Source organism: Ailuropoda melanoleuca, chromosome 4, assembly GCF_002007445.2.
Source record: "Ailuropoda melanoleuca isolate Jingjing chromosome 4, ASM200744v2, whole genome shotgun sequence".
In the NCBI taxonomy this organism is placed as follows: domain Eukaryota; kingdom Metazoa; phylum Chordata; class Mammalia; order Carnivora; family Ursidae; genus Ailuropoda; species Ailuropoda melanoleuca.
The window spans coordinates 2,524,578-2,541,921 of record NC_048221.1 but is presented as its reverse complement, the minus strand read 5'-3'; the positions used below and the strand labels follow the sequence as shown (position 1 = coordinate 2,541,921).

The following is a 17,344-nucleotide window of genomic DNA, read 5'->3' as shown; positions in this document are numbered from 1 at the left end:
CCCCCGACCTTCTCCTATACCACTGCGTCCCTCCCCTCCCGGCCAGAGCCTTTCCTATCCCACTGCATCCCCCGGGACCGAGCCTCTCCCCTCTGCCTGCCCGCCCTACTGCCTGAACTACCGCTGTCCAGCTGCTCGGTACCCTTCTTTTGCCCCATCCTTGACCTCTTCCATCTCTCAGCTTAACTGCTCTGTACTCCTTCTGTCTGCCACCTGACCACTCATGTGACCCTCCAGTGGCACTTCCCTTTGTCTTTCTGTCTCACCCCCATGGGCACCCGAATCCTCTCTGGATTGGGTCTGACTGCCTGGTGCCACCCCCATCAGTCGGCCTGGTCCGGCTTGGCTTTTCCATTTGTCTGTCTGGGTGACCACCCAGGACGACTCTGTCCGAGTGAGGGTCAGGCTGCCTGGAAACCCCGCGGTCAGTCTGTCCGTTTCTCCAGTGCGCTCCTGCTCACCCTCTGCCCCATCACAGGCAACCCAGTGCTTGGGAGGGTTAGGGGTGCTGCGCTTGGGAACCAAGACTTGGGGCCAGGTAAGACGGAAGAGGCAGGGGCCTGTGCATGTCTGGCTGAGGAGGATGGGGTCTGCGGGGCTAACAGGGCCAAGCTGTGTTCTGGGGGAGCTGTCAGAACACCTCTGTTGGTGAGGGGAGGAGGCGGGTCCCCCACGAGCTGGGGTGTCCTGCTCAGTGCACACCCTCGATAAGGGCTGCCTCCCAGCATCCCTTCTCTGCCGCCACGGATCCTGGGCCCTGAGATTAGCCCCAGGCACTTTCTCTGCTCTTCTGTCCCTGGCAGGAGTGCCTGCTGCATCCCATCCTGGGTGTTTCAGGAGGCAGGCACAGGAATCCTGCCCAGGCCTGTGAATGCTGGGTGGCAGCTTTCTGGAAGCCAGGGGGCGCTGACTGATGTCTCCTTGCCCTTGGGAGCAGTGACCGGAGAGGCAACGATTCGCCCTGGGCCCTGGCGAGTGCCGTTTTTGCAGGGTGCAGCCCTCCCAGTGGCCCAAGTGGCCGGATGTCAGGTTTCTCAGGTCCTGAGGACACCCAGGCTGCTCTTGGGTCACTTTAGACTGTAGCAGCCAGGGAGGGAAGCAGGGAGAGACAGGAGACCAGACAGACTGCTGATCACCTCCTCCGAAACAGATGTGAAAGGTGCCCGTCTTTGGGCCGATGTTGGGATTGCTTGCAGAGCTGAGCCCTGTCTTCCATGGAGTTTCGTTCATAATAAGTAAACTCTTGGACAAACACACGAGATAGCTCCTAGGCCTGACAGGTGAGAGAGGTGGGGGGTCTTCTGAGGCGGGCAGGGGAGACACCCCTGAGGCGACGGAGCCAACTGTGGGAATGTAGCCTGGCAGGGGACCTTGCATGTGCCACCAGGCCTGTGTGCCCCTGTCGTAGGTGGGAGGGCCCACCTGACGGCGGAGGAGCAATCCGAGTCCCCCAGAGAGGCAGGGGTTAGGCACTTTTGTAACTAAAGAACTGAAGGCTTTGTGTTTATGTAAAACAGGCCTGGGGGGTGGTGTCCCTACTGGACCCCAAGGCCTCCGCCTGCACCCCTTCTCTGTCTCGGGGTGAGCATGTGGGGAGACCCAGGAGGATCAGTGGAGAGAGGAAGCTGGGGACAGCAAGTCTTGGCCTGATAAGGTGGCTTGAGTGAAAGTCACCTTGGAAACAATGCCCTTTTTTTTTTTTTTTTTTTTGCCCCTGAGCCTCTGGGTGGTGGGTTCACTTTCCCCCTTAGCAGGCCGTCTGGGCTCGCCTGCTGTAGCCCAGAGAGGACCCTTAGAGCCACACATGGATTTTCCCATGGGGTCCAGATTGGGGCACGTGGGTGGACTGGATTTCATAAGGGAGAAGCGGAGCTCTGAGGGAAAGGACATTAGCTTTGGGGATTTGAAGGATGAATAGGAGTGGGGGGGGCATTCCACCGCATTGAAACAGCTGTGCGGTGTGACGTGGCACAGCTTTGAAGCTGCTGAGGCGGGAGTGGCTGAGAGCTATAGGAGCTCCCACTTCTCTACGTTAACTCTTGGTTCTCATGCTGACTTTGGGAGGCAGGTATTTTCATTGTCTGTCTGTTCTGCAAAGTGCAGCCCAGGGAGGCAAAGTCACTTGCCCGAGGTCCCCCGGCCAGGCAGCCTCGTCAGACAATGGTTAACCTGGCCTGGCCAGCTTCGGGGTGGATTCTGGCCAGGCCAGCACATTCTTCTGACCAGAGTCTGCATAGTTTGTGCCTGGCCCCGAGGTGGCCCCTGGGGGCCCCCCCCCCCCGCTGGCATGAGCTCAGGATGCCCCTCCCAGGCCCCAGTTCCAGAGAAATACCAAGAAAGGGTGCTTTTGCTTTCATTTCCCCATCCCAGGACTGCGGAGGTGGCCCCAGGGTCTGGGGCATGAGGTCCAGAGCCTGGAGGGAAGAGGGAAGGCCAGTTGCCAGGCCCAGCAGGGGAAGGGGGGAGAGGGTGCTGAGCTGGGCCTGGCCTGGCCGAGGGAAGGAGCATGGCTCAGGGCCCAGCGGCTCACGCACTGAACCTGTATCCTCATCTGGAAAGTGGGGAGAACAGTAACACCCACCTCCTGGTGCTGTAAGTGGATGACGTGAGTATAGTTATTCACTCGTCCCAAGGATGTGTGTGCCAGGTTCCGTGCCAGTGGCCAGGGCCCCAGAAGTGACCTCGAGAGACCTACTGCCCACCCTCCCAGGGCCGGTCTGGTGGGGGAGGCAGGCAGGAAACAAGCAGAGACAAAAGAGTCCCTGTGTGTGCTAAGACACGTGAGAAGAAAGCCATGTCCAGTGTCAGTGCAGGGAGGGGACTGCTGGTCACTGCGGTGGTCAGGGAGAGCTTTTTTGAGGAGGTGGCATTTGAGTTGAGTCCTGAGGCGTGAAAGGATGTGAGGGGAACAGAGGGCACAGCTGGTGCAAAGGCCCTGGGGCAGGACTGAGCTTGGTGTGCTGGGGCCGGGAGGCAGCCTGTATGGCTGGAGTGGGGGTGGGGGGTGGGGAGGGCAGGTCCTGCAGGGCCTGTTGGCTGCCCCAGGGACTTGGGCTTCTTCTGAGGTAACAGGTTTTTCCAGGAAGAGAACCCCTCATGAACTCTTAGGGACACTGGGGCTCGGGGGTGGGGGGGGGCAAGGTCTAGCTAGCCTTGCCCAGCATCACCTGACCTCCTGACTCCTGGGAGCATGATGGGAGGCTTGGGAGGTGGTGGCGGCGGAGGCCCAGCTGGGAGGGGGGAAGGGGAGTTGCGGGCATAAATGGTGTGTCTGTGGCGGTCAGCACTCCAGGGGACTCCACAGGTGCTCTGTGCTTCCATTTCCCCACCTGTCACCAAAGGAGCACCCCTGGGGAGCCCCGTTCTTGTCCTTTCTTATCACTTGGCTGTAGGTCCTGGCCCCGCCCTTGTACTTGCAGCACGTGACCTTGGGAACACGACACCCCGTTGTGTGTCTCAGTTTCCCCGTCAGACACTGAGGGCACATAACCTGAACTGGCAGGTGGAGGCCAGGCCCTGCTGTCCTCTTGGGCTGCAAGACCTCGGGGGGACCCTAGGTCTCTCTGCCTCGGCTTCCCCATTTGTCCCAGGAACCATTCCCCGGGGAAGCCGTGGGCCGCGGACTCTCACCCCGCCCCCCGCCCGTGTGACTGTGGGAGGGTCCCCACCTGGTCAGGCCCTGGGGGCCCGGGGCTGGTGTGGAAAGGCCCTGTGGCGTGACCTGCCCACTCCGCTCATCCACAGGCACCGTCTGTGTCCTGCTGTCCTTCCCCTTCATCTTCAGCCCCTGCCTGGGCTGCGGGGCAGCCACGCCCGAGTGGGCCGCCCTCCTCTACTATGGGCCCTTCATCGTCATCTTCCAGTTCGGCTGGGCGGCCACGCAGATCGCCCACCTCAGCCTCATCCCGGAGCTCGCCACCAACGACCACGAGAAGGTGGAGCTCACGGCCCTCAGGTACGGCCGCGCACCTGCGCAGCGGGCCAGGCCAGGCAGCGGGGCTGGGCTCTGCTTGGCTGCGTGGCTCTGGGGCGCTCAGCCTGGCTCGTGCGCCTGTAAAATAGCGTATGAGCCGTTGCCACGTGAACGGACGGCCGCAAGCTAGCCGCTTCAGACAGCACGCAAGCTCGCGGTTTCTGTGCGTCAGGAGTCTGGCTCTGCTTAGCTGTATTCTTTTTTTTTTTTTAAGATTTATAAGAGAGAGTGGGGGGGAGGGGGAGAGAGGGGCAGAGGGAGAGAGAATCTCAGACTCCCCGCTGAGCACGGAGCCTGATGCAGGGCTCGATCTCACGACCCTGAGATCATGACCCGAGTGGAAGACCAGGAGTCAGACGCTTGAGTGACTGAGCCAGCCAGGCGCCCCCCCACCTAGCTGTGTCTTCTGCTCCGTGGTCTGTCTGGAAGCCCCCATCAGGGCGCTGGTTAGGACTGGGGTCTCAGCTGAGGGTTAGGCTCTTGTAAGGATTCCCTGATCGGGTCAGGCCCACCCAGGGTAATCTCCCTTAATTATAGTGGTAGAATCCCTTTGCCTTTGCCACAAAATGGTACCTGAGCATGGGAGTGACATCCCATAATCACAGGTCCCCTCCCCCAGGGAAGGGATTAGAGGGGGTGGGACTAAGGCCTTCTTGGAATCCTGCTGGCGCATGTGGATACAGCTGGCGCTTGGCCTGTTGACTTGCTTGAGGTACTGACGGAGGCTCTCCTGGATAGGATGGTAATAGGAGCATTTATGGAGTGTTGCCGTGTGCAAGCACATTTCTCGGCCCTTCACGCGATTACCGTCTTTAATCCTGGCAAGCCCGAGATTGTCACGTGCTCTCTCGAGAGGGTCTGAGCGGAGCGCGTCCGGGCCGAACAGTGTGCAGTAGGAGGAGAGTAGAGCGCATCGTGTTCCCGGCGGAGGGGCCGCAGCTCAGGGAAGGGCTGGCCTGCTAAGTGTGCGCTACTCCTGGGCTTGTGCTAGCATCTTCACTGGGGCCTTGCCTTCCCCACTGTGGCCCGTTTGGCCCCAGCGCTGCTCAGCCTGGCTTCCTCCCAACCCTGCCTTTGAGTTCCGCATTACGGTGCAGCGCGGCAGGCGCCAATGATGGGGGTTGCCCAATGCCCAGGCCCCGGGGGCCCTAGCTGGGGGACGAGCCTCTGGGGCGTCTTCTGCCTGCAGGCACTTCCCTGCCAGCCTTGTGGCCTCTTCACTTTGATCTCTGGACTATTGTTCTCAGTTTCAGAGAGGGAAACTGAGTCCTGGTGTGAGATCCAGAGGCTTTTCCCCCGCACTCCCAGCCCCTGGAGGGACACCGCTCTGGGGCTACAAGCAGGAGTGGCCCCAGATGCTTCTAGACCACAGAGCCCTGGCCCCGGTCAAGGCCCAGGATCTGGGAACCAAGAATCCCATCCTGGCTTCTGAGCATCTCAGGTCTTCACGGAGTCTATGTACCCCTGGCCTGGGCAGCTGGGATGTCAGGGTGGAGTCATGGGTCAGCCGTCAGTCATTAGATAACATGCAGCTAGGGCTCTCCTGGGGCCACCCAGCGTTTGCTGGCCGAACTCCCCACCAGCCAGAGATTCTCTGGATGCCCGAAGTGGCTTTGGCCGTGTGCTTTTCCCCGCCCCTGCCAGGTACGCCTTCACCGTGGTGGCCAATATCACCGTGTATGGTGCCGCCTGGCTCCTGCTGCACCTGCAGGGCTCGCCAACCATGGAGGTGGCCCGGGATGTCACTGACCAGCTGGGGGTCCAAGATGTGCAGGTGTTCCAGGTGAGTGGGGCCCGGGTGGGACACCCCTGTGGTCCCGAACCAGGGCTCGGGCTGAGAGCGCTGCCGCTGACCCCTCTCCTGCCGGGTCTCCAGAACCTCTCGCTGTTGGTGATTGGAGTCGGAGCCGTCTTTTCGCTGCTATTCCATCTGGGTACTAGGGAAGGGCGCCGGGCTCCGGTGGAGGAGCCGGACGAACACAGCCCGCTGCTGGCCCCCGTGACCGCCCGGCCCCTGCTGCTCTGGAAACACTGGCTCCGGGAGCCGGCCTTCTATCAGGTGGGCTGCTGCCGTGGGAGGGGGATGGTGGAATGGGGCTGGACTCCCTGCCCCTCGCCCACCAGGTCCTTTCTCCATGGGGCTGTGGGTGGGGATGGCAGACACGGGAGCAGACAGCCCCTTTGCCGTCCTCCCTCCGTCCCCGCTGTCCCCCCCGACGGCCAGCCAGGCAGTCACCGCAAGCGGCTCAGGGGCGGGGCTGACCCGAGGCTTCGGGTTGCCTGCCCACAGGTGGGCTTGCTGTACATGAGCACGAGGCTCATCGTGAACCTGTCCCAGACCTACATAGCCATGTATCTCACCTACTCCCTCAACCTGCCCAAGGTGAGCCGGGGGGCGGGGGGCGGGGCGGGGCCCCAGGCCCACGGTGCCCCTCCCGCCCCGTGCCCACGCTCGCTGTGCCCCCACAGAAGTTCATCGCCACCATCCCGCTGGTGATGTACCTCAGTGGTTTCTGCTCCTCCTTCCTCATGAAGCCCGTCAACAAGTGCATCGGGAGGAACGTAAGCGGGCAGCGCGGGCGGGGGGCGGGGGACCCCACAGCCGAGGGCGCCCGGGACTGCGGACCGCGGCGTCCCGTCCGTGCTGCCCCGTGCCTGGCTTCTGGCGCTCTGGGACTCCGTGCTGCCCAGGGCAGTGGTGGCGGTGGCACGGACCGCCGGAACTCTGGCCGGTGCAACTAAGGAACGCAACGTGTCACCGTGTTTGATTTTAATGGATCTGCGTCGGGCCGCAGGCAGCCCGTGTCCAGCGGCAGCTGCGTGAAGGCTGCGTGTGCTTAGCGCCCCCGGCCGCAGGACCCTCTGAGGTCCGAGCTAGGGGCGCCGCAGGGATGGTCCCCCGGCCCCCCTCCCTGCGGCGGCCGGGCAGGGGGTCCGGCCAGCTGAAGAGCAGGGAGGGGGCTCTGACGCCGCGGGCTCCTCCGCAGCTGACCTACTTTGTGGGGCTTCTGGTGATCCTGGCCTTCGCCGCCTGGGTGGCGCTGGCAGACAGGCTGGGCGTGGCCGTGTACGCAGCGGCTGTGCTGCTGGGCATGGGCTGCGCCACCATCCTCGTCACCTCGCTGGCCATGACGGCCGACCTCATCGGCCCCCACACGGTAAGGCGGTGGGTGGCGCGGGGGCTGGGGAGCGGGCGGAGCTGCAGGTGCTGACCTCCCTGCTCGCGTACCCCAGCACAGCGGAGCCTTCGTGTACGGCGCCATGAGCTTCTCGGATAAAGTGGCCAACGGGCTGGCAGTCATGGCCATCCAGAGCCTGTATCCCTGCTCGTGAGTGCCATTCGTTCCTTCCTTCATTCATTCAGAATGTGCTGTGCGTGTGGAGTGCCAGGCACTGCCCCGGGCCTGGGGGTTCGCCCGGACAAAGGACAGCACACGGGTGGGGCTCGCACACTGGGGAGACCCGCCTGTTCCTGACCTGTGGCACCTGCCTGGCTGTTGTGAGCCGGGGAAATGGGCGTGGGTGGGGCCGGGACATATCAGAATCTGTGTTCAGACCCTCGGCACCTAGGGTTCCAGACCCAGATGGTTCTAGACCACTGAGTGGAGACTTGTAGAAGCCTAGAGCTGGGAACAAAAACCCATCTGTTCCTCTGTCCTCATGGACCTGAGGGCAATACCAGCCCCTTTAACAAGCACATAACTGTATGATCCAAACCAGTGGGAAGGGGGTGTAGAAACCGTTACTTATGGAGACTTGTCTGGGGCAAGAGGTCAGGGAGGGCTTCCTTGAGGAGTTGACATTGGACCTGAGACTGGTCAAGGAGTTCCAGGCAAATGGGGGAGGAACCACCAGTGCAAAGGTCCTGTGGCAGGACTGGGCTTGGCGTGTTGGAGAACAGTGAGGGGGGTGCGCGTGTGGCTGGAGCAGAGTGAGTGAAGGGCAGGGAGGGGGTGGGGCAGGTGTGCAGGGCCATGGGGGCTGAGGGGATGGTGGCGGTCTGGGCAGGTGAGGGTGGGGCTGGACCAGCTGAGGCAGAGAACAGGAGAGGACGGGGCAGAGGTGGGACAGGGGCGTGAGTGGTTGAGCGTGACCCCCTGGTTCTGGCTACCCAGCAGCTGAGCAGGAGGTCCGGGCTGGAGGGTCCCGACAGATGGCAACTCACCTGCTTCTGCCCTCCCCCCAGCTTGGAGATTTGCTGCAGGGCCTGCATGGGCTTCTACCGCTGGGTGATGGTGGCCGCCACCGGTGGTGTGGGCGTGGCCGCCACCCTCTGTCTGTGCAGTCTCCTCATCTGGCCCGTCCGCCTGCGGAGCTGTGAGTCCTAGCCGCGCCCCACCCCCGCGGGCCAGGGGCTGGAGGGCTGGGCCCGGGGCAGGCCCCACCCTCCCTGACTCCACCCCCACCCCTTTCTCCTGCAGGGGACCCTGGAGCCCAGCCCTGACGCCACACGTGCCATGGTCCCCATCCTGTGCACATGAACTCTGTACATTCCAGGCCCAGCTGAGGCCAGGAGCAGCCCTCCCTCCGTGCCACCCCCATGTCCCATCCCTACCCCTCCATCCTTGCCTGGCTGTGGGGGCAGGATGGTCAGGATCCCAGACACGGAGCTCAGCCCTCTAGGATCCAAGGGTGCGCCCGGCTCACCCCTCACCCCGGGCTCAGCTGCGGTTTCCTACATGCCGCCAAGTCTCTCGACCACGGCGCGGTCACAGCCTGACATGAGCCTCAGGCGGGGGTGGGGAGGAGCATGTCCTATGCCCTGTGCCCAGGCCACTGCTGGCCACAAATAAAGAGCCACCCGTGGGTGAGGACTGTGGCCTCAGCTGTGTGCCTGGAGCCCAGAGTGGGGCAAGGGCAGCTGGTACGCCCTGAGTCTGCCTCTGGCCCAGTTTTGGTCACCTGGGTCTTGGTTGGTGGCTCCCTTTATCTGGCCGCCAGACCACCCAAGGCCCCCTGGGTCCCCAGAGGTGGACAGATGCACGGGGGTGGGGTCCCTGCAGAGGGTGGCGTCGGGCAGCATGAACTTTATCAGTGGATGGGCGTGTAGATGGATGAGGGCCGCTGGTTGGTGGAGGGGCAGTAAGGTTCCAGGTCCCACTGCCTGTAGCTCTGGGTGGTGTAGCGCGGGCGCTGGGGTGCCGACAGGAATGGCACGTAGTCAGACCCCTGCCACGGTGTCTCCACCCGGTACCGGTGCCTGTTGACCACTGTGGGGCCGGGACCAAGGTCACCTCCTGTCCCCGGGCAGTTTGAACCCCAGCCGAGGTGGCCTTGCTCCCCCCAACCGCCCCTCCTCCTCACCGTATTCCTTGCCCCGGATGGGTCTGTCTTTCCACAGCGTGCTCCCCCACCGCGTGCTGGGCGCCCTGTACTGGGCAGGGAGGACCGGGTCGTACCAGGCAGTCTCCCGGAGGCGCTGGGTGTAGGCTGTGGGGGTGTGTGTAGGAGGTCATCTCTGGCCTTTGCCCTCCCCTTGGGGCTAGCCTGGGAGGGGGGTGGCCGGGCTGAGCACTCACCCGAGGGCATGCTTCGCTCCTGGTGGCTGTGACATCCGTGCCAGCGGGCGTAGGCCTCGCGGTACGGGCTGTCCAGGGCCCGTGGGAGCGTGTACCAGGCTTCACGGGACTCGGAGTTGGTCAGGCCGGTGTACCACAGCTGGCCAGCTGCATCGCGTCCCATGGGTGCGTATTTCCAGCACACTGCCTGCCTGATGGCCGGTGTCCAGCGGGGCCCCTCCAGGGACAGGTAGTCATCGCTGAGGGCGTGAGGGCAGGAGACAGAGGCTGAACCTGTGGCCCTCCCCTGCCCTAGAATGGGCCTTCCCACCCTCTGCCCTGCACTGCTGGCATGCACACTCCCGGCCCAGGCTGGCAGAGGAGTGGGGGGGGGGCATCCTGAGCCCTGTAGCCCCTTCCCTCCAACCTCCCAGGGCCCTCATTAAACCTTTTACTATTTCAGCACTTCTGGCCCGTTCCCCCAGGGACACAGGGTGACCGGGGGAGCACCTATGCCAGGAGGCCTCTGCTGTCAGAGCCTGTTCTAGGCTGGGCGTTAGGATGGCTTCCCTAAGGAGGCAGCCGCGGCCCAGTGCAGGTGGACGTACAAAGGCCCTGGGGCAGCAGGACACAGTGTAAGGAGTGGGGGCTGCGGAGCAGAGATGGGAGTATGCTAACAATGATCAAGGTCGAGGGATGCCCGGTGACGCAGACTCTTGATCTTGGGGTTGTGTTTGAGCCCCATGCTGGGTGTAGAGAGGGCTCAAAAATCTTAAAAAAAAAAAAAATTGAATCTCTATATGGTACCATTAAAAATAAAAATGGAAACACCCCTCCAAAGGGGAAAGGAAGACTGAAAAGTGAAGGAAACCACCAGAGCTGCTGAAGGTGTGGGGAACTCGCTTGGGCAGAAGCCTCAAGTGGCTGTTCCTCCCGGAAGGCCTGCTAGGAGCAGGGCTGCCCGAGAGGACAGGACAGCAGGCGCAAGACCGTCCCGGGGAGCGGCTGACAGCAAGCTCTTTCACCTGCTCGGCCCGGCTCAGAGTTCTCACTCCCCTGGATCTGAATCAGATCACAGAAAGCTGGAAACCCACACGTCTCATCGAGGTGGGGTGAGCCTGGAAGGTTCTGGAACATCAGTCTCGGGAACCTGACACACACTGGGTTTGCCACGCACTCAAAGGGGAACTTCACGATCATCTTGTGAAGTGAACACTTCTGAACTGTAATGCGCACAGGATTTGTAAAACCCAAGGACGATGGTCTGACAATGACAAGCAGGTCTCTGTCGAATCAATGTCAGTTTAACAAATGCAGAGCAGCATTTTTTCCAGCAGTTAGAGCTGGAAAAAAAATACAAAACCGAAATGAACGCCTGCTTGGTCCACAATCCACAGAGATTTCCTGCCCTTTGAAACAGCCTGAGGTAAAGGCCCGCGTGGGCCGCGGCTCCTGCACCTGGGTTTCCAGCACGTTCCGCCGTCCGCTCCGGGGCGGGTGTCGTGCATCCCCCTTCTGCCCGAGGGCTCACCTCTGTCATCTTACAGCTGCACCGTCCCCCACTACGGTGCATTTCCCTAGTGCACTAGGGTCAAAGTGCCCCCCCGAGTCCATGCCCACCTGGTACCTCAGAACAACCCCCTTGGGAAGGGGTCTCCACAGACAGTTGCTCTGGGGCCGGGCTGGCCCTCACGCAGTGTCTGGTGTCCTTGGAAGGGGGAGCCCAGACACAGAGAAGGCTCTGTGACGCGGGGGCAGAGACCCAGGTGACATGTGCTCAGGGGTGCTGAGGACCTCCAGAAAGGCCCAGGAGAGCTGCTCCCTCAGGCCCCATAAGGAACCAGCCCTGCCAACCCCTTGATCTCTGACTTCTGGCTTCCAGAACTGGGAGAGAAGAAATCTCTGCGGTTTAAGGNCCCCGAGTCCATGCCCACCTGGTACCTCAGAACAACCCCCTTGGGAAGGGGTCTCCACAGACAGTTGCTCTGGGGCCGGGCTGGCCCTCACGCAGTGTCTGGTGTCCTTGGAAGGGGGAGCCCAGACACAGAGAAGGCTCTGTGACGCGGGGGCAGAGACCCAGGTGACATGTGCTCAGGGGTGCTGAGGACCTCCAGAAAGGCCCAGGAGAGCTGCTCCCTCAGGCCCCATAAGGAACCAGCCCTGCCAACCCCTTGATCTCTGACTTCTGGCTTCCAGAACTGGGAGAGAAGAAATCTCTGTGGTTTAAGGTCACAGAACCTTGGCCTGAATTGTGTGAGAGCAGCTACGGGAGACCCGTGGAGAGAGCTGGTCAGTTCTGCTGGCTGTGCCTGAGCCCCCAGGGGTCCCCTGACCTGCGGTGCCGGCGCCCTACTCTGGCGGCAGGCAGGGAGGTACCAGGTGCAGGTGGGGGTGGGAGATGCGGGGAGCGGCTGGGTTAGGATGGGGTGAGGGTAACAGCACCAACATGCCCTCACTGAAGAGTAAACGACACTCAGGCCAAACCAAACGCCGTCAGGCCCGAAATGCAGAGGTCGCGCACGGGGCTGTGGTGGGCGCTCACCGGTACAGACGTGCTGGGAAATCTGCTTCGAGGGTCCCCAGGGGGACGTAGGGCCGGGCAGCCTCCTGCCGCAGGGTCTGCATGTCTGCCTCTGGGTCCTCAGGGGCTCCTGCCTGGAAGGCCTGTGGGGCCATTGTTGACAGCGACAAAGGCCGCATTCGGTGTCCTGGCAACGGTACTGGGCAGCGCTGGCCCCCATCCAGACAGCTCCCTCCCGCCCCTGGCAGAACAGCGGAGCCAGGCGGGAGGGGGCACAAGTGAGGTGGTGGTCGAGAGCCCCTGGCCCCCCACGCCCGACCTGGGGCTCCCATCTCTTCTCCGGGCCCCCTCAGAGCACCCCCATGGGCTCTCCGGGCCGTGTCCTCCGGAGCACCCTTCCAGGAGCTCCAGCTGGGACCCCCCCCACGTTCCCAGCCCTCCCTCCTCACCCCCAAGCCCGTTCCTCCTCTGCTGCTGGGGTACACTCAGAGCGAGACCCGCGGGCATATGCCCAGCAGCTCAGTTCACGGTCCTCAACTGCATGGAGGACGCACAGGCCACGGTTCCCCACACGTGGGCACGCCCCTCGGCCGCAAACAGGAGCAGGGCCCCCACACACGATGCCCTGGGGACAGAGCCGAGCCCACGACGCTCAGGGAGGAAACCAGACACAGAAGGCCACATGGGATGTGAGTCCATTTATGTGACATGTCCAGAACAGGCTCCTCCAGGGGTGGGAAGTGGACTTGCGGGGGAGGGGGAGTGACAGCTGATGGGGACGGGGTTGCTTTTGGGGTGATGGAATGTTCTGGAGCTAGACACGGTGCCAGCACAACCTCACGAATGTATTAAAAATCACTGAATTACAAGCTTTAAGATGGTAAATTGTATGTTATGCACATCTTACCACAGTAACAACACAGCAAGAACTCCAAGATCTGCCTGCCCCCCACTTCCACCTACTCCTGGCTCCGTGCCGGCCCTGTTGGTGGGTCTCATGGGAAGTCTCCCTGCCCTCTCGGCGCATACCCAGGGTTCCCGCCTTCTTGGGGTACAAGCCCGTTGTCCCCATGGCCCCCAAGGCGCTGCAGCCCCAGCCCCATCCCCTCCCCCGCGCTGCCCCAGAGCCTCTGCAGGGACTGTGCCCTCTGCCCGCAGCATCCCCTCTGCCCAGGTGCTCCCTGCTATCCAAGCCCCTGATCACACGGCTCTTCTCAGGCTCTGGGTTCAAAGGTGCCCTTCCCCAGGGCCTCCTGCCACCCGCCCCCTGTCCCAGACACACATGCTTCTCACCGTCCGCCACAACTGGGGCCCAGAAGGGCAGGCGCTGTGGCCTGGTCTCTCCAGTCCCCGCTGCCCTGGACAGGGCTCCTTCACCTACAGGGAAGGGCCTGGGTGCTAGCCAGCTGTGGGCAGCTGCTCACTGTAGGGGGGTTCACCCCTCTTTCTCCGGACCCCCTGGGCACCCCTGACCTGCCAGGTCCTGTTGGAACCACCGCTCCTCTGGCCTAAGCTGGCTTTCCCCTCCAGCCCCAAGACCTCTGCTCCCCTCCGCCCCCCTCCGTCCTCCCCTTTGGCCTCCCTGCCCCCACCAGCCTCCCTGCCAATGGCCTGTGCCTCACCCCCCAACTACTGTGAAATCTCTTTCCCTTTACCACAAGAGCTATGTTCAAGGATCAACAGAATGACAACAAATCAACAAGTCTCCCCTGTGAGAGATGCTGGGCCAGCAAGGTCACCCACTGGCCTCAGTTTCCCCGTCTGTCAGGTAGAGGTGGCAGCGGCGCCTGCCCTGCCTGAGCTGCTGTGCGGCCCCCTCACCCCTAACCCCCGTCCTCATCGGCTCCTCCGCCCCCAGCCCTCCCTCTACCCCACTGTGACCGGCCTTCTGCACACATAGACCACCACTCCCACCCGACTCTCCCCCTTCCAGATGGCAACCAGGGGTGTGCCTCTTCCCCACAGCAGGGCCACACCCCTGTCCTCGGCCCCAAGGGCCCTGAATTTGGGGTCACCGGCACCTCTTATACACTGCCCGTGAGTCTTCTCCATAACCAGTTCACCCAGGACAAGCCACCTGCCCCCGTCTGCGACATCTGGATACCCCAGCTGGGGACCAGACAGACAGATGGACAGCCAGCCCTAGCAGTGCATGAACCCACCACTGGTTTAATGTGACAACGATGCTACCTTTCACAAGAAACAAGGCTCGCTTTGCACCAGGAGCCCCTCCATCCCCTGCCTCTGCAACTAGCCACATGCAGACTGGCGCCCCACAGTCCCCACTCCCAGGGGCAGGTCCGACAGTCACACGGGCACAGCCAGCTCCTGGGCTCTGGCAACCGCACGAGGCGAACACGTGGCCTAGTCAGGATCGTTTTCTTAAAAAAAACACTCAAACAAAAATGAGAAGTGGGAACTTGACCAATCAGAATACACACATCTATGTACACTGTCCCTCATCTGCCCCTGCGGCAGGCAGATCCGGGGCCGGGGGCTGGGGAGGTGGGCTCCCACCATTCCCCTGGTTCAGGTTCGGGAGCTGCGAGCGCTGTCCCCCACAATGCATAGCGGGTGAGCCACTGCTCCCCTCCCCCAACCAGCCTTAAACTTTTCTGGGACCCATCTACAAGAACACAGAAACAAATGCAAAGAGAAACCACAAGTACATATATACACCTGCACGCACAGGCCCGTGGAGGGGAGCACGAGGCCACAGGGACCTGGAGGGGCCCTGCGCAGGCCGCCCCTGCCTCTGCCGGACCCCCACCTAGCCCAGGCCTGCCTCGCCTGTCCACTCCGTCAGCACCCCGTGATCCCAGGAGGGGAGGACTGCTGCTTACACCCCTGGCCACACCCAGGCCCTCCCTTCCTCCCTCGAGGTCTCCTGGTCTGGAGATGAGGCAGAAGGGGATGGGCCCATGTGCAGCTGGCAGGGCAGAGGATTGTGACGTAGGTTAGGAGCAGCTCAGTTAGTTTCTGGAAGGACCTATGGGCATCTCCTCCCCTGGCTGCCCCACGGCCAATGGCACAGACGGATAGGACTCAATGTGGTGGCCTGGGGTAGGGGAAGGGGCTGGGGAGGAGGGGCCAGATGCCCACAGGACCCAGCCTTTAGGGTCAATTCTGCCCTTGGGTTACCCTGACCGGCTGCCCAGCAAGCCGCAAGAACCCGAGTCCTGCTTGGGTATAAAACGGGGCCGTGACCCCTGTTAGTAAAGGACAGTGCGGGGTCAGGGTAAGCACAACACAGCGAGTGGACCTGACTTGTTTTCCTCAGACAAAAGTCCATTTCAAGATGACCTCCTTCGACCCGGAGACTGCCCAGGGCCCGCTTCTGGCGTGGCGCCGTGCTGCTGGGAAAGTCAGTGGCATGGCTGCCGGGGCCAGGACAGCAGGACTGGCCACAGAGAAACCTATCAGGTGGCTCTGTCCCTTTGATCCTTGGGCTGACCGCAGCTGTCCGCCCAGCCCCAGCTGACCACCTGGCGTCCAGCTGTCTGTCCTGTAGGCATGAGTGGCAATGGTGGTGGCGGCGAGCACGTGCTTCTGGGAAGGGCATGCGGCCCTGACGGTGCAGCAGCGGACTCGGACGGAAGCAGGCTGGGTCCCAGGAGGCGTCCATCGTGCTCACGCAGAGCAACCAAACAGATGGTCCCTGCTGGGGCCCCCTCTCCTGCTGGGGCCCGGCCACGTCCCCGCCCCAAACACCGGCTGCCAGGGTTCGCAATCAGGCTTTAATGAGAATCTTCAGGGGCTCTCCAGGCCCGACTCCCTGCCCGCCCCGGCTGCCTCCTCCAGGGACTGTGTGCTGGGGTGGAGAGGGTCCATGCACGCCGATGAGAGGTGGGATTCTTCCAACCTGGACAATGAGGCCCGAGGCTTTACCGGATCCTGGTGAAGAGGTTGAGGACTGACACGGACTCCTGCAGGGCACACAGGAGGGACCGCTGAGCCCAGCCCCCCGGGCGACTGCCCAGTAACTATGAGCCGCTCAGCCAGGCCGTCGGGGCCCGGCAGCACCGGTGCAGGAAGGAACTTCTGCCTGGAGGGCATGTGAGGCTTTGGGCCAGGGGAGCCTGCAGGCACCTTCCCCAGCACCCCCAGGTGAGTAGGGGAGCCAGGCTCCAAGCGCCTTGTGCCACGTGCCTGGGGCTGCACAACGATGCAGGAGCAGAGAGAGGGGGGATGTGGGAGTCCCAGAGGAGACTCCTGGGGAGACTACAGCCGACGGGGTAAATGGGGCTGGTTGGGCATTTGTGGACAGGGGAGCCCCCAGGATAGGCTAAGGGGACGCGCGTGGGGGAACATCTGGCACTGATACCGACCCACTTTACCTTTGTTGAACGGGTTTTGCTAAAGACGTTCCAGAACCTCAGCGTTTCATCCCCAGCACCGGTGACTATGGCCTCTCCGTCAGGGGACATGGCCTGAGGAAGGAGACACACTCCCTTCGGCCTTATACCCTGCACCCGCCCTACTGGGACAGAGCTGCTGGAATGCAGCCCAGGGCGGGTGGTGGGAGGGCGCAGGCCCCACCGAGGCCGCACGACAGCTGTAACTTAGAGCACCCTGGTGAAAACACAAGGCCGCCCCCCCCACCTGCTGCAAGGAGAGACAGTCTGTTCTGCACAATCGGACAAATGATACGTAGGTTTAAGCACAAAACATTTTCTTCTGAAAAGAAAAAAAAAAAAAAAGCACATCTGGAGAGGAAGTCTTTTCTCCAAGCCAGAGCAAATGACGATCTGGCAGAGATCAGTGGAGTGCTCGGACCCGGGTTATCTGCAGCGGTTTCCTTTTGTGCGAGCGCAAACACACACAGATGAGCGGAGGAAAGGCAGGGGTGCGGGAAAGCAGATTCCAGATAGTGGGACGACCTGACCGTGCAGACAGGAGCCCGCCCTGCTGTTCTGGCCTGGAGGCCGCCCGGGCAGGGGGACGTGGAGGCAGGGGCTGCACACCGCCTCTCAGGGGCACAGGGAAGTGGTGTTCTTCCAGACTGCAGGCGGGACAGACTCACCAGGTACAGGACCCTGTAGGAGTGCCCGGTCAGCTTTGCCACCTGGGTCAGGGACGGGTACTTCCAGACCAGGATCTGGTTCTGCGAGTAGCCGTGCGTGCTCACCTGGGGGGTGGAGAGGGCGCTGTCAGAACTCAGGCCCCTCTTCTGCAGCCCTGGGGCCTAGACACAAGCGATCCGATGCACCCACCCAGGAACCCTCTCAGGCTCAGCAGGCAAGGCGCAGAGGCCACAGGTGACCGCCCTCGATCCCTGTGCTCTGGCAGATGGACGAACTGAGCCAGAGCAGCCCAGCGCCCGAGAGCTCTGGGAACCTCTCTGGTGGGCAC

At 62.4% G+C, this 17,344-nt stretch overlaps 3 protein-coding genes across 3 annotated transcripts in view; 1 reads left to right on the top strand and 2 right to left on the bottom strand.

Moving 5' to 3' along the window:
• The window catches only part of MFSD12 (major facilitator superfamily domain containing 12), a 12,051-nt gene extending 1,202 nt beyond the window's left edge, over positions 1–10,849 (top strand). Inside the window, 9 exon segments of the mRNA XM_011230295.3 lie at positions 3,745–3,955; positions 5,618–5,756; positions 5,850–6,032; positions 6,264–6,356; positions 6,443–6,535; positions 6,961–7,131; positions 7,208–7,302; positions 8,160–8,290; positions 8,395–10,849. Of these exon segments, the coding sequence (XP_011228597.2) occupies positions 3,745–3,955; positions 5,618–5,756; positions 5,850–6,032; positions 6,264–6,356; positions 6,443–6,535; positions 6,961–7,131; positions 7,208–7,302; positions 8,160–8,290; positions 8,395–8,417 (1,139 nt within the window). The 3' untranslated portion in view covers positions 8,418–10,849.
• C4H19orf71 (chromosome 4 C19orf71 homolog) lies at positions 8,976–13,550 on the bottom strand. Its single transcript, XM_002923574.4, has 4 exons — positions 12,014–13,550; positions 9,493–9,731; positions 9,278–9,403; positions 8,976–9,183 (listed from the first exon to the last, which is right to left on the bottom strand). Exons 1-4 carry the CDS (start codon positions 12,322–12,324, stop codon positions 9,005–9,007), a joined length of 855 nt encoding a protein of 284 aa, XP_002923620.3. The 5' UTR covers positions 12,325–13,550; the 3' UTR covers positions 8,976–9,004.
• Positions 13,551–14,423: 873 nt separating this feature from the next.
• The window catches only part of FZR1 (fizzy and cell division cycle 20 related 1), a 4,718-nt gene continuing 1,797 nt past the window's right edge, over positions 14,424–17,344 (bottom strand). The window contains exons 4-6 of the mRNA XM_034660012.1: positions 17,016–17,170; positions 16,330–16,422; positions 14,424–15,918 (exon numbers count right to left, since the gene is read on the bottom strand). Coding sequence (XP_034515903.1) covers positions 15,877–15,918; positions 16,330–16,422; positions 17,016–17,170 — 290 coding nt within the window. The 3' untranslated portion in view covers positions 14,424–15,876. The remainder of the gene's footprint in view (positions 15,919–16,329; positions 16,423–17,015; positions 17,171–17,344) is intronic.

What these genes read in the sequence shown, in the direction of transcription:
- C4H19orf71 (XM_002923574.4), bottom strand. Translation starts at nt 12,324, where the DNA reads ATGGGAGCCCCAGGTCGGGCGTGGGGGGCCAGGGGCTCTCGACCACCA. An exon ending in TTCCCAGCACGTCTGTACCG is followed by an intron (nt 9,732 to 12,013) that starts GTGAGCGCCCAC and finishes TCACGCCCTCAG; the next exon opens with CGATGACTACCTGTCCCTGG. An exon ending in CATCCGGGGCAAGGAATACG is followed by an intron (nt 9,184 to 9,277) that starts GTGAGGAGGAGG and finishes CCGGCCCCACAG; the next exon opens with TGGTCAACAGGCACCGGTAC.